Source organism: Melampsora larici-populina (genome assembly GCF_000204055.1).
Source record: "Melampsora larici-populina 98AG31 unplaced genomic scaffold MELLAscaffold_75, whole genome shotgun sequence".
Taxonomy (NCBI): domain Eukaryota; kingdom Fungi; phylum Basidiomycota; class Pucciniomycetes; order Pucciniales; family Melampsoraceae; genus Melampsora; species Melampsora laricis-populina.
The window spans coordinates 98,281-113,253 of NW_006768839.1; the positions used below are offsets into that span (position 1 = coordinate 98,281).

At 37.4% G+C, this 14,973-nt stretch overlaps 2 protein-coding genes across 2 annotated transcripts; both read left to right on the top strand.

Moving 5' to 3' along the window:
• Positions 1-1,930: 1,930 nt before the first annotated feature.
• On the top strand, positions 1,931-4,660 carry MELLADRAFT_68830 (uncharacterized protein; the record flags this gene model as incomplete). Its single annotated transcript, XM_007417557.1, has 14 exons — positions 1,931-2,131; positions 2,201-2,278; positions 2,354-2,509; positions 2,575-2,632; positions 2,702-2,802; positions 2,869-2,961; positions 3,036-3,093; positions 3,192-3,296; positions 3,376-3,484; positions 3,581-3,702; positions 3,784-3,885; positions 3,980-4,125; positions 4,202-4,292; positions 4,368-4,660. 14 exons carry the CDS (start codon positions 1,931-1,933, stop codon positions 4,658-4,660), a joined length of 1,713 nt encoding a protein of 570 aa, XP_007417619.1.
• A 2,167-nt stretch (positions 4,661-6,827) lies between these two features.
• MELLADRAFT_40440 (uncharacterized protein) lies at positions 6,828-10,245 on the top strand (the record flags this gene model as incomplete). The annotated part of the gene is made up of 3 exons (XM_007417546.1): positions 6,828-7,229; positions 7,615-9,809; positions 9,885-10,245. 3 exons carry the CDS (start codon positions 6,828-6,830, stop codon positions 10,243-10,245), a joined length of 2,958 nt encoding a protein of 985 aa, XP_007417608.1.
• Between the last annotated feature and the right edge of the window lie 4,728 nt (positions 10,246-14,973).

The window sequence follows — 14,973 nt, forward strand, 5'->3', positions numbered from 1 at the left end:
ACACATTCAGGAATTACATGTAGAAATACTGCCCATACAGGAAGGCTTTAGGGGACAAAAATGTGGAGAAACATGTTTTGAAAAGGAATATCAATTTTTTTGTGTATGTATATTGATGAAGCTGGAATATATTCCAGAATCAATTCTTAGGTATAGTACAAAAATAGTATTTTTTGTCCGTGATTTTTTTTTCAAACCTCAATAACTCAGTCAATTTATGTCACAAAGGTTACAGCCCTTTGCAGAATTGATGACTTTGGAAAAAAAGAAAACGCTTGAGTTTTCAAAAAAAACCTGTGAGTTTTTTTTCAAAAACTCATCAAGTTTTTCAAAAATTCATCGAGTTTTTCAAAAATTCATTCAGTTTTTCAAAAACTGAGCGAGCTCTTTCTCTTTTGGAATTACTGAGCCAGGTTTCCAAAAAAAAACTCACTGACTTTTTGAAAAACTCAGCAGCTTTTTCACACAACTCGGTTACTTTTTGAAAAAACTCAAGGTTTTTTATTTGAAAACTCGAGGTTTTTTTTTCTTCAAAGTCATCAATTATGCAAAGGGCTGTAATAAACTATATATTCTTGGTGGGGAGATACAGGAGCAGGTTTGTACAGGTTTATGATGCTGTATGACATCATCTCAATTTTGGTGGTCTCCCAACCACTTCTCAACAAATTCTCAATCAATGGATGTTATCCATTTGATATCCATTTCATAACTTTCTCATAACTTTCTCATAACTTGCTAGGGTCGGTGGGAGGCACTGGCCTGCCAGTGACTTGTGATTGGGGGCTGTGAGTACTATCATCGTCTAAGACTTCAATTCAGTTATGTTTTAGTGCTTTTTCACAGGTGAACTGCCCTATAGAATACAAGATTGACTTTTTAGGGCCTCAACCCCGAGAAAAATTCCAAAGCCCGTCTCAAAAACCTGGGCTCTGAATTATGAAGTTCAAGATCAAGCCATACAAAACTGCAAAAAATATCTTACTCGCTTTGGACAAATAATCCACGCGTCATATGATTTGGTAAAGGGATATGAGTCGTGCTTTCTGAGTCTACCGAGTTTTCCTTCGTTATCCTTGTTACAGATACGAAAAGCAACATGACTCCGAAAGGTTCAGGGAGCGCTACAACCAAATCATTCCAGCGCGATAAGATTCAACGGTTTAAAAGCCACTGGGTGTCGACAAGAATGACCTGATCGGTCATCCCTTGAAGGGAAAAGGATGAAAAAGACTTTCCTTGCATACCCAATCTTATGACATCACCCATAACCTCGCACTGCGCCGTGAACCAGCAACCACATATGTATGCACCACAATTGAATTGCGCATTGAAACAGCCAAACACATCCTTTTTTTCAACAGTGAGAGTGTTTACTGGGAGCGGGTCTGAGCGGGTACAAACCAATAATTGCAGGTATAGATGTGCAGTTCTATAAGGGACCTCAAGTAAAGAAATACAAAAAAAACGCAACATTCAGTCTTCATGGGATGGACATGAGCAAAGAATGTAGTAAGCCACATAGGGATGAATGTTTCCCTTTGAAAGCCACTAGATTCTGGTACCCTTTTGTGATCAATCCAGCATGGCGCAGGACAACAGCAATAGGTCCTGTGAAAATCGATGGACCCAAGACATGAGGATATCTCCAATCGACTAGCAACAGTACCCTGTTGGTGAACGAATCCCTGCAACTCCCCATTCCACAGGAATGTTCGAATGGGACCGATTCCATCGTACAACGCAGCTCGAAGGAAGGTATCAAAAATTGCTTAAATACTCTGAGGCAAAGCTATCTAAATTTTCATATCAACAGCTTTTCATCCACTATCATTTCGTTCGTCATCACTTGTTCATATACTAGCATCTCACTTTTTCAACACACGTCTCTTCGGCACACCCTACCTTTTATCTGCTTGTTTTCATCGCCATGTTCATCTCACCCGTTTTCATCGCTGTATGTCAGTTGTTGTTACGATCCTCAGGAGCGGAAGCTGCAGTAGCGGCACCAGTACCAGCCGCTGGAGCCGCTGCGGGCGACGGTAAAGGAGCAACACACGTCATTTTAGATTATGGTGACTTCAATGGAAAAACACAAGGTGGATTAGACACTTGGTATTCGATTCCCTATGTAAGTCAGAAAACGAAACTCAGCAAAAACTTTTGAATGATGATCCTCATATATTTTTTCTTCATTTAGGCCGAACCACCTCTTGGTGCCAGACGTTTCGCGTCACCTGTTGCTCCCACCAAGAAATATCCAAGCTTTGATGCCACCGTTAGTCTAGAAACATCCCACTTTCTTCATAAGAAGTTCGATTGACCAACTTCTAACCATGAACCTCAATGACAGAAAATCTCACCTGGATGTCTCGCCACTGACCCTCTAGCCGGCTCAGACCCTTCTGCCTTCAATGCAACCATCATAGGTGTCTTAGAGTCCCTTCCACCAGGTGTAGCGACAGCCACAGAAAGCAGAGCAGGACAAGAAGACTGTTTGACCTTAGACGTAAGCATCAACTTTTCCATCAAATCAAGCTCATCAATTCATTGACGCATTCGGGTGTTTTACAGGTAACCAGACCTTCTGGAATACCCAAGGATCAGAAATTGCCCGTGATCTTTTGGATTTGTGAGTTTTTGTGCTGTCCTCTTACCTCACAAGATGTTCCAAGTGCTCATTACTGTTTCAATTCTACAGCTCAATCCGCTTCATCAACTGTTAACCCAGCAGGTTTGATGGCTCGTGGAAAAATGACTGGAAAGCCATTTATCTGGGTTTCAGCTAATTGGAGATCAAGTGTAAGAAAAAGTTTGTTTGATTTAAATTTGAAGTCCGTTTTAATTTTTTTCTCTTTAACCATTCAGGCATTTGGGTTCTTGGGTGGCAAAGAGATGGCCGCTGCTGATGCTGGTAATCTTGGATTGAAAGATCAAAGATTAGCCATGGAATGGGTTCAGGTACATATTCTCATTTTCATTGAAATGATCAGATTTATTCAAGACGTTGATAAATGCTCACTTTGGTCTAACAGAAACATATCGCCAACTTTGGAGGTGATCCAAAACGAGTCACTCTGTATGGATCTAATTGTACGTTACTGATCTTTTCCTCAAGGGGAATCACTCACATTCGCTCCGTTGAAGATGTTAAATTACTTACCTTGGGATCTTTGACAACTTCATATTAGTGGGATCCATGGCTGTATCTCACCAATTGGTGGCTTACGACGGTGACAGCAAGGGATTATTCCAAAATGCCATCCTTGGAGGAGCCGTTGCTCTCCCCAGTCCTAGTAAGTCATCAACCGTCATCCTAACTTACCAGTCAATTGAACCTAACCAAGCATCTCATTCTTATCCACCGTTTATCAGAAATGCCAGCCGGTCAAGCAATCTATGACAGATTTGTTAAAGCAGCTGGGTGCCCAGTCGGAGCTGGATCACTCGCTTGTTTACGAGAAGTGAAAGTTGAAAAATTAGTGTACGTTTTCCAAACAAATCAATTCAACCTTTCTCATTTTACCTTCCTAATGTTTTGAATCTAAAAACCCTCAATGGTTCTTTTGAAATCAAACAGAGCTGCTGCCAATACATTCCCTGGAATATTTTCTCAACTTCGATATCCCTTACCATTCCACGTTTATGTAGATGGAAAGTTTCTTACAGGATCGGTTCAAGATTTAGCAAAAGCCGGAAAAGGTATGTAGATCATCCTAACTGTTTTGGCTCGTTTCGTTATCCATTTCCTGATTTCTGATTCTATTTTCCCCATTTATTCAGTGGCCAAGGTACCTATTATCTTAGGAGCTTCTGATGATTCTGGAACATTAGATACCTTGGTTGAAGACGCTCATATCTTCAATGAAACAGGTGTCACACCTTGTCAGTCTTTTTTGAAATCACCTCTTAAAGTTCAAGTCAAAGAGTTAACAGTTCGAATGATATTTTTTTCTAGGGTTACAACACCTTCTTCCAGGTGCTTCACCTAGTGATATCGCCGGACTTTTAAAACTTTATCCTTCTGATCCAGCCCAAGGTTCACCGTTCAATACCGGTTTACAAAACCAATTGAACTCTGTCTCAAAACAAATGGCAGCTCTATTTGGTGATATTGCTTTCCAGGTGAGAAGAAGTTTCATCAACCCTAGTACATACAACTTCATGGCGATCCTGACACCAACTTGTTATAATTTTCTAGGGTCTTCGAAGATTCTTTTCACAATCTGTTCAGGCTTCTATGCCAGTTTATGGGTTCATTGACCGTGGATTAAAACAAACCAAATACCTTGGTAAGTTCAAGATAATCCATGAAATACTCTACAAGAAATCATACTAAACATACCTTTTTGCAACCATTTCTCTAGGTTCATACTCAGGTATAAACACCGTGAGTGCCTTAAGAGCACCAAGTGCAGGAAGAAGTACAGATATCCAAACCCGTTACTTAAACTTCCTTTATACCAATGATCCCAATCCAAAAGGAGTCAAAGTTCAATGGCCAAAATACGGACCTAATGCTCAATTAATGGAATTCTCTGATACTGAATCTGGAAAGATTGTTCCAGATAACTTTAGAAAGGATGGAATTCAATATTATATTGAAAACATTATGGGTGATAGTAATAAAGGTAAACCATCTGCTCAAATTTTACAATAAAAGAATCCTTGATCTTCTTCGGATTTCATTTTTTGAATGTTTTTGTTATTGTTTCATTTAAGATTTGTAAAACAAAAACATTAGACCGATTTTTTTTACTAAAAAAAAGTATGAACATTTATCAAAACTTATGTACCATATCTTACAAAATATGTATCATTCTTTTTCTTTTTCTTTTTGTAAACTTGTATCATTTTCTTACTATAGCTTTGAAAGTATTCATTCTTTTGGTTTTCGACCTTTTAAACCCTCTTCAGAGAATATGATCAAGTGAGAATCTATTCTCCAATACTGAAACAATGAACAGTTGTAACCAAAAAGAATGGGTTGTTTCTGAACCCAAGGTTTTACATTTGTCGTGGTTCTTTTCATATACAATAAGATTTTATTCTTAACTGACTTTCAAAGTCGGAGATGAACCCCATATGAATTCAAAATGAAATTGTATCAATTCAACAAAGTTTCCTTCAATCCATCAATGATGAACAAATGTGATCAAAACAAACGGTTTGAATCTAAATCCAAGTTCGCAAATGGGGTTGACATGTGTAATGGCTATTATCGAAAAACTATTCTTTGCTCGCTTTCAAACTTGGATTTGAGATCGATTTGTATCCATTCAAAATGGTATCGACAACGAATCAACCAATAAGTTTCACACAAACCAACTAAACGTTTTGCCTGAATTCTTGAAATTCTAAGCCCTTTCATGTTGATGAAAATGACCGAAAAAAGTATAGTGACCATTCTTTCGTATTTTTGCATTCTACTTTGATTCTCCTTCTTAAGCCAAGCTTTGACTTTAACCAAAATCAAAGAATCAAAGCCCCTTTTCCTTCGCCCTCCTCCTTACTATCTTGAGAACAATCTACATAACCCTTATGAATTAACACATGGTTTAATTGTTTAGTCAAGTCGAGGGTATCTTTTGCCATGTATTGGTGATGACCATAAAAGCTTATAAAGAAGACGTGTCTGAACCCCAAAAGACCTTACACACCTCCTTGGCTCGAAAATCAACTTTTTGAAATTTCGAATCGAGAAATCGTATCGAGCAGTCTATTTCAATCTCTTTTAGAACCCGATTCAGGATTCATTCGTTTCTTCAACAATCAAGTATTTCAAGAACCCTTAAGGCTTGAATTGATATAATTTCCTATAATTTCCCTTTAGGAAAGACAGATCGGAAATCGGAAACCAAATGCAAATGATTCTCAAAAAAAGGTTGAAACTTGACAAGAAGGGTAGTTCTGACTTCTGACTGAATCGACTCCTCAATCTTCAACAAATCTGCTCTTGAGTCTTTTTGGCCGATTTACACGACTTTTGATTCGGCAGATGATGGTGTAAGCGCCATGAGTGATTATTTTGGAAAGGAGATGCAAATAGATTGAGTGATTTAAAAATCTTAGTAACGTTCCGTAAAGCCGAATGAAATCAATTGAGTGATTTTGGCCGATTTGCCTCAAGAGATTCGCTGGTGAATCGTGATTGAAGCTGTGATGAGTCAAGCGGAATTTAGATGCGGTATGTAGATGAAAATCATCATGATCCTCTGTGCTGGTGATGACTCATAAGCGGTGTGATGACAGAGAGAGATTTTGATTTGGTTTGATGTGGGATTGATGGGGTTGTTTGCTTTGATTGCATAAGCGATTTGATTTGATTTGATTTGATTTGATGTGATGTGATGCTGCGAAGATAAAGGGAGATAAAGAGATATAAATAGAGTTACAATGTAATCTGACGTGATGATTAAGATTGTAGTTGAAATTGAAGATACAGAGTGGTTGTTAAGAGTGTGGTTTTATCGAATTTGGTTGTTAAGTGAACAGAGTGAGATGGTTTTTCAATTCAAAAGTGACTTTCTTTAAAACCGGTCAAGAAACTTTTCAAGAAAAAAATGCGATTCATTCATTCAATTCTTCTTCTACTTCTGCCTCTTCCTCTTCACCACTTTTAATAATCTACTCTTTACTTTTATCCTTTCTTACTATCTCTATCATCATTACAATCAATCCTCAATCCTCAATCCTCAAAATATGTCGAATACTATCAACAACAATCACAATTCAAGCTCTCAATGTACTCTCAGAATATCAGGTAATCAATCAATCCTATCCTTATCATCTTCAAATTGGATCTTATCAATCCAAATTTACTAATTATGATCCTTTTTACTCTGAATTTGATAGGAATGACCTGCGGCGCATGCGTCTCAGCAATCGAATCTAATCTATCAAACAAACCTGGCATTCATTCAATCTCAGTAGCTCTCTTGGCCGAAAAAGCAATCATCAATTATGATTCCACTCTCTGGTCTTCTCAATCACTCATTGAAGCAATAGATGATACAGGCTTTGATGCTGAATTGATTCAAGATGTTCCCACCGTTACCCCTAATTCTCAATCTACAAATCTTCCTCATACTTTACAACTCAAGGTGTTGGGAATGACTTGTGCTTCTTGTTCTTCAACTATCGAACGACAAATCGGTTCATTGGATGGGATTCAGCAAGTTTCTGTGGCTCTTTTGGCTCAAAGTGCTGCTATCCAATATCTTCCTTCAGTTTGGACTCCTGAACATATTGTTTCAGAAATTGAAGATTTAGGATTTGATGCTCAAATCGTCTCAGTCTCTTCCTCTTCAGCTTCTCAGGGCCTTGATTCAAAGAAAGCGGATAAATTGATGTCTGAGTCTAAGTCGGTCATCAATATTTATGGCTTACAAACTCAGCAGGCTGCTACTGGTTCGTCTTCTGTCTCGGTTTTCTCTCTCAGTGATCTCTGTTTTGATCGAGAGCCCGTCATATTTTTGGCTTTCTCATTGACAATCCTACTGACCTAAAGTCTTTGTTTTGTGAAACCACTTCTTTGATTTGAGTATAGCTTTAACGGAAACAGTCCTTGCTTTCAACGGTATCACCTCTGCTACAATAGACCTTCCATCCGAGACCTTAACCATCACCTACATCCGCTCCCTTCTCCCACTTCGGACAGTAGTTGACCACATCTCCAGCGAAGGTTATGACCCAATCGTAGGCTCATCAGACATGGCATCAAATTCCATTCAACTTCAATCTTTATCCCGGACCAAAGAAGTCAAAGAATGGAGGACTGCATATCGTTCAGCTGCCATCTTCGCTGTCCCTGTCTTTTTACTTCAAATGGTTTTCCCAATGCTTTCACCCTCAAATCCGATCCGCGCCCTTCTCATCGAACCCAAAGTATTCCTACATGGTTGGTATCTAGGAGATTGGCTTTGTTTCTTCTTGACTCTACCAGTTCAATTCGGTATTGGCAAGAGGTTTTACAAATCGGCTTTCAAATCACTTAAACATCGATCAGCTACGATGGATGTTCTAGTTGTCATTGGCACTACAGCATCCTTCTTATTCTCAACCGTTGCTCTCTTATCATCACCTCTCTTAATTAAACTGAAATCTGTTCAAGCCACTTACCATCCTACCACTTTCTTCGATACTTGTACTATGCTCATCACATTTGTTACGTTTGGACGATACCTTGAAAACTTAGCCAAAGGACAAACTTCTACTGCTTTATCTAAACTTATCTCTCTCAGTCCGACTTCTGCTACCCTTTACACCGATTCATCTTGCACTATTGAACGAAAATTACCTACGGAACTTATCGAAGTAGGCGATACACTCAAAATTATACCAGGTGATAAGATTCCAGCTGATGGTACCGTGGTTCGGGGTGAAAGCTCTGTTGATGAGAGTATGATCACTGGAGAAGTGGTACCAGTGACGAAATGTACCGGTGATAATGTCATTGGAGGAACTGTTAATGGGACAGGAACCTTTGACATGTTGGTCACTAGAGCTGGGTCTGATACCGCCTTATCTCAAATTGTCAAATTAGTAGAAGAAGCACAAACCTCGAAAGCTCCGATTCAAGCCTTTGCGGATACTGTTGCTGGATACTTTGTACCCACTGTTTTGATTCTTGGTGTATTGACTTTTATTGGATGGATGATTATTTCAAACACCAGGTTGATTGAATATATACCACCATTGAAACATTTATTCATCATGAACTCAAATGGGAACGGTAGTAGTGGAGGTAAATTCATGACATGCTTAAAGTTATGCATCTCAGTTATTGTAGTAGCGTGCCCTTGTGCTCTTGGACTTTCGACTCCGACGGCTGTGATGGTTGGAACAGGAGTAGGAGCTGAAAATGGAATTTTGATTAAAGGTGCCGGGCCATTAGAAGCGGCCAATCGGATCGACTCTATCATACTCGATAAGACTGGAACCATTACTGTTGGTAAATTAGAAGTAGTCGGAATTGCATGGAACACACATCAGCAAATTGACGATAAGAGGAAAAAGATGATCATCAAGGCTATTACCGCTGCCGAGTCAAAAAGTGAACATCCTTTGGCGAACGCTGTGACTAGGTTTGGAATGAAACATTTAGGATGGATCGATCGAGTTTCATCAAAGGTTCAAGTTGGTTCGTTTGAAAGCGTGACAGGTAAAGGTGTGAGATGTAAGGTAACGATTGATTTATCAGAAACAGATAAGAAGGATGATAAGGTGGAAACCTTGGACCTTTTAATTGGTAGTCTTGGATTCATGAATGAAGAATTAGATGATAAATCAAAAGGAACACAATCGATTAGATTAGATGAAGCATCAGAAAAATTTATGATTGATGAAGAATCAGAAGGACATACTTGTATACATGTCACTGTCGATAGATCATCGATTTGTATTTTATCATTAGCAGATACCATCAAACCTGAAGCAGCACAAGCCATAGAAGCCTTTAGGTTTATGGGAATGTCAGTGACGATTGTAACAGGAGATCAAAGCAGAACAGCCAATGCGATAGCCAAATCGATTGGAATCTCACCTTCTGAAGTTTATTCAAACGTATCACCTAATGGAAAAAAATCGATTGTTGAAAGATTACAGAAATCAGGAAAGAAAGTAGCTATGGTAGGAGATGGAATTAATGATTCACCTGCTCTTGCTATTTCGGATTTAGGAATCGCTTTGAGTTCAGGTACTGATATTGCTATGGAAGCGGCTCAAATAATCTTAATGAAATCTAATTTATTAGATGTAGTGGCTGCAATTGATCTTTCTAGAAGAGTGTTTAGACAAATCCGTCTCAAGTTGAGTATCTTTAATCTTCTTTGAAGAAAAAAAGCGTCAATTTACTGATTTTTTGTCTCTTTCTCTTTGATTAGTTTCTTATGGGCAAGTGTTTATAATCTGATTGGAATTCCATTAGCTATGGGATTCTTTTTACCATGGGGAATTCATTTACATCCGATGATGGCAGGTGCAGCCATGGCTTGTTCATCCGTTTCAGTCGTTTGTTCTTCTTTAACTCTTAGATGGTGGAAACGACCGATTTATTCCATTAAGTTTGATGATCAAGAATCGAGTGAAAAGAAGCGTTGGAGTTGGAATTGGTTAAAGAGTTTGAGAATTGGTGGGGATTCTAAACGGATTGGAAAACGTATGGGTCAGGGTCAGGAAGATGGGTATTTACCGGTTAGGTTGGATGATTTGGAACTTGAGGAATTACAGATGATGGAAATTTGAGGTGTAAGGTGAATTGATGGATGAATTGTTGAGAAAATATATAAAATCTTTGGACAATTCTTTCATGCTTTTAAACAGGTCTTTTCTTTTTCTTCTTTTTTTCTTTGCTTTTTTTTCTTTCTTTTTGTTGAAAAATTTTAATTGCATTTTGTGTTTTTTTCGAATAAAATATATATAATCGTACTGGGTAGGGTATTTCTGTTTTTTTTTGCTTTTATTCTGTTTTTATTATAATTTTTCATAATCTTTCATGCTTCTTTTATAATTTTTCATACTGTTTGCACATTTTTATAATTTTTCATACTGTTTGCACATTTTTATACTTTTTGCATCTTTGCAAGTCTTTTTGCACTTTTTTTTGCACTTTTTTTGCACTTCTTTTTTGCACTTTTTTTGCACTTCTTTTTGCACAAATGTTACTGCACGAATGTTATTGCACGAATGTTTTTGAACTTTCATTGGTTTTTTGGACACTTGTTTTTAACTTTTGACTTTTGAGTTTTTTTCTCTTGCTTTATATGAATAAATAAAAATGTAGCTTTTTGTGTGTTTTGAAGAAGAAACAGAAATTGAAAAAGAAGTTGAATGAGAAAAACCAATTGAATGAGAAAATTTTGTTTTTTCCTTTCGGGTGGAGCCTAGGAGTTTTGAAAGATGATGATTGCTTTGGTTTTTTTTCTAAAGCATGGTTTGTGATAAGGTTTTGAAGATGAAGAAGTACAATATACAACCATTTGATTATATGTTGAGGATTGAAGAAGAAATGAAAAAGTTCAATTTTTAAGTGGATTTTAAGTGGATTTAAATCTAGCAAAGATTGTATTTTGGGGTGTTTGGTGGTGAGTTTCGGAGATAACTTCTTTAAGGTAATCAAACCCTTGTTTATTTTGTGTTGATGTCCAATGGACACACAATGAACTGTCTGAACATTATGGTTTTTTTTTTTTGAATTCTGATCATTTTTAAATAGTTTTATGAATGATACATATATGTTAATGTTTGTGTACTACTGATGCTTCATGATTCATGATTCATGATTCTATTATGATGAGGTATTTGGTTTGATAGGTTTAATAAGAAAAGAAGTGAAATGAAATGTACAAAAATTTTAGTAAAATTTATGTCTAAGATGTTTATTGATTTAATGACTTTGAAAATGAAAGATTTGTTTAAGTTGATTGGTTGGATCAGATTTTTTTCAAGTTTGTGTATTTATGAATTGATTGGATATAGGAAATTGAGAGTCAATGATTGTTTGGTTTATGCACCAATGAGAGGAATCTTGGAAGTTTATGCTGATGATTACTTGTTTTTTGAAATTGAAGAATATGGCTGAAGGGCATAGGTCAAGTTGGACTGATGTGGACATCCTAGGGTGATCTATATCTATTAGCTTAAAGTTATACCTTATTGATTTTGTTTATGATATGGGTTTTTTTAGTGTGTGGTCCCTTTCCATGTTTGATGGTAGATTTATTGAGAAATAGGATTATCTTTGACAAATTTCAGAGAACTCTTCAACAGTGTGATTAACATTTTTTAACCAAAGGTCTTTGGGATCAAATCACTTTCACTGTTTTAAAGAAATGAATTGTTTTGGGAATGGCTGTAAATATCTTTTACTGCCCAAGTTCCAAAGAAAATCTAATATGTGGTGGAATTGGATAAAGGCCTTTTGGACTTGTGGTCCTGTGAGCGTTTGGAGTTGATCTGATTTGTGAGATTTATGATATGATGGCTAGGTCAACCCATGTGGTACTGGTAAATAATATATAGATGGATTTGTAGATATAATTGATTGGGTAAGGTAGGGATTGGAACACAAGGAGGTGAAGATAGCAAGTCAAGGAGACAAAGGATGATTGTGCAAAGCTTGACCTAGGTACATGGTCAAGATGTGATGATCTCAGCATATTGTGTGCTGTTGATTTGTGCTGAGTCAAGTGGGCTGCACGTGAGGGACTACATATTCCAGGAGCATCACATGGATGTCAACTCAGTCTAGATGCAAGGGGCTAGTCCTGTAGAGCAGAGTGTGGTAGTGAAGATGAAAATTAATGTTGACAATGAACACTTGACACAGATGTTCTTGCATTGGTCTTTGAACTCAATGTCACTTTCTGAAACTCACTTTCTCATCTCTGTTCCCAAGCCTTATGGATGAAAACTGTTATTGACTACAAGATTGACAATGATACTCAATATATTAACATGCACATTGGTGAGGTAGAATGGATTATACTTGAGAACCTTGTGACATCCAAAATTTAATCTCCAGAATACTCCCATCCTCTCTTGCAGCTCTATCTTATGAGGAGATGATGAGACCCCTCAGATAGTAAGTCAATACCACTTTATCTATCCAATGTTCCCTTTCGAATGATGGTACTGTTTCTAAGAGCGGGCTATGGATGCATCATCTACAATACCAGATCTCCAAGTGCTTTGAGATCAATGTACAATAAAGTTTCTTGGTATAGGAACAAGGCAATTACCAACTATATATACCTCATAGCCGCTGTTCTTGATCCCAGGAACAAACTCAAAGATTTTTGTGCAATGATTTTACTATGAAAGGACCTTTAGAATCATCTTGACAATGCATGCCCTTGTCTAGGAATTACAGAGCAATTTGAAGCAACTGAAGCTCAATGATTGCTTATAGGGTCCCACTCAGACCTGATTGATGAGACTCCAAGTGTCCACACAGTTCATCAGCTTTAAGACAAGATTTCATCATAGCTTGCTTGACCACTCAAGCCTCATTCATCACCACCCCTAGGCTATTGGCTTCTGCATTGCTTACAATATTCTCACCTGGCCATTGTCCCTTCTGAAAGCAGCTTTTCTTTGGTAGGTTATGATATGGATGACTACAGATTCTCCATGAAGATCAATACTCTTGGGAAACAGGTTTGTTTGGAAAGTTGGATGGAGCTTTTGAATAAGACAACAAATCATCACCTGGAAATTTTGCTGAATCTTTTTTCATTTGCTTGTTGAAATTCTTAAATCTGGATTCACCACCCCAAAAAATTCCTGTGTGCCCTTTCATGACTGCAGGGGGCTTCACCAATGTGGGGTGGTGATCAACCAGGAACTCTTGACTTCCCACTCACAACTCACCTAAGTGTAGCCATGGGTAGCAGTGAACAATGGCAAATGGATCTCTCTTCTGGGGCCCTTGATTTTTACCCTTCAATTGCCTGTATTCTTGATGTGTTATTTCCCCAAAGCCCTCTTCACTCAACCAGATTTTCCCTGCACTTTTTTGAATTGTTTGCCATTATCTCATAAGCTGTTTGCTCTGATTAAAACCAAAACTTGAATTTTTTCAAAAGTGAAAATTTCTGTAAGCAAAAGCAATCTCTGCTCCTGTCTACTTTTTGAAAAGCTCCCTCAACCAGAGCATGTGTCTCTTGCATATTGTTCTGAAAATTGGGCTTGTTTGTCACTACATACTGAGCTAATTGTTTGAAATGAAGATAATCAACAAGCTTTATTCAAAATTAATCACAGCCACAATCCAAAGCACTTCCTGATCAACTCAAATGTATGATCCAATGTTTCATTGTTTTTTTGAATAATAATATCTCCTTTGATAACCATTAGTTATGCCAATCAATGTTGCCAAGTTTTGATACAAAGACCATATGGACACATTTCAATGACATATCTTGCTAGTCAAATGCTGTCATCCCTGATAAGCTTATTCTTTCCCAAAACACCCATTGTTTCATGCTTTGTAATTTATTCTTCCTATTCCATATGTTGAAGTGTCCCCCCGTGAATTGTGATGATGACATTGGATCTTTGAATCACAGAACTTTGACAAGCCTTGCTATACAATGCAGCAGCCTCCACAAAAGGCTTTTCTCTGCTTATCCTTTCTATATATGTCACATAGTATAAGTTGGGTATCACTATTCAAAATTGATTCCTTTGGTCCTTTCTGCTGAAAGCTTTATTTTCTTCATTGCAGAATCCTTTCACAGCCAACAAAGATGCCTCTATCCCCTAGCTTGCCCGAAATTCAACAAGAATCATTCAATTGTTAGTTAAGCAATATGATACCATTCCTTTATATCTTGGACCTTGAGAAATTGAGAAGGATTAAAGACCAGAATTTGCCACTGAAGAATAAACAATACAGTTTTTCCTAGGTAAAATCTGGTCCAAAACTGAAATTTGATTTTTCTTTTATTTATGGCCCAACATATGATGGAATAGCTATAGTTTGAATCAATGTTGAAATTGATTGAACCAAACTCAACTACATAAGAACTTGATACAAAGTGGTTCAACCAACAATTTCCACTTGAATCTTTCACATATTCTTTTTTTTGGCTCCCTTCATCTTTGTTCTCAACATATTTTCTTTCACAACTTTTCAATTCTATTGTCAAATTATCTACTAACTATATTGTTTGGTCACTCCATTAGATCTGTTATGTTGTATTGTCTTGAATATGTAAAGGGCAGAGAGTGACAAAAACCAAAAATATCGTCTAAATCACTGTGAAAAGCATATTCAACCTGACTTTTCTTTTTTTCAGCATCAATCCTTTTGATTTAATCAGAATCTGACCTAATACCTTATATCCTAATTCACTGAATAATCTTCTACTTCATTCTCACTGCATGGCCTTATCTAGTTGGCTCCCTCTATCATCTTAATTACCCACCCTCCTCCTCCCCAGACAAACTCAATCAGAGTTGTAATATTGT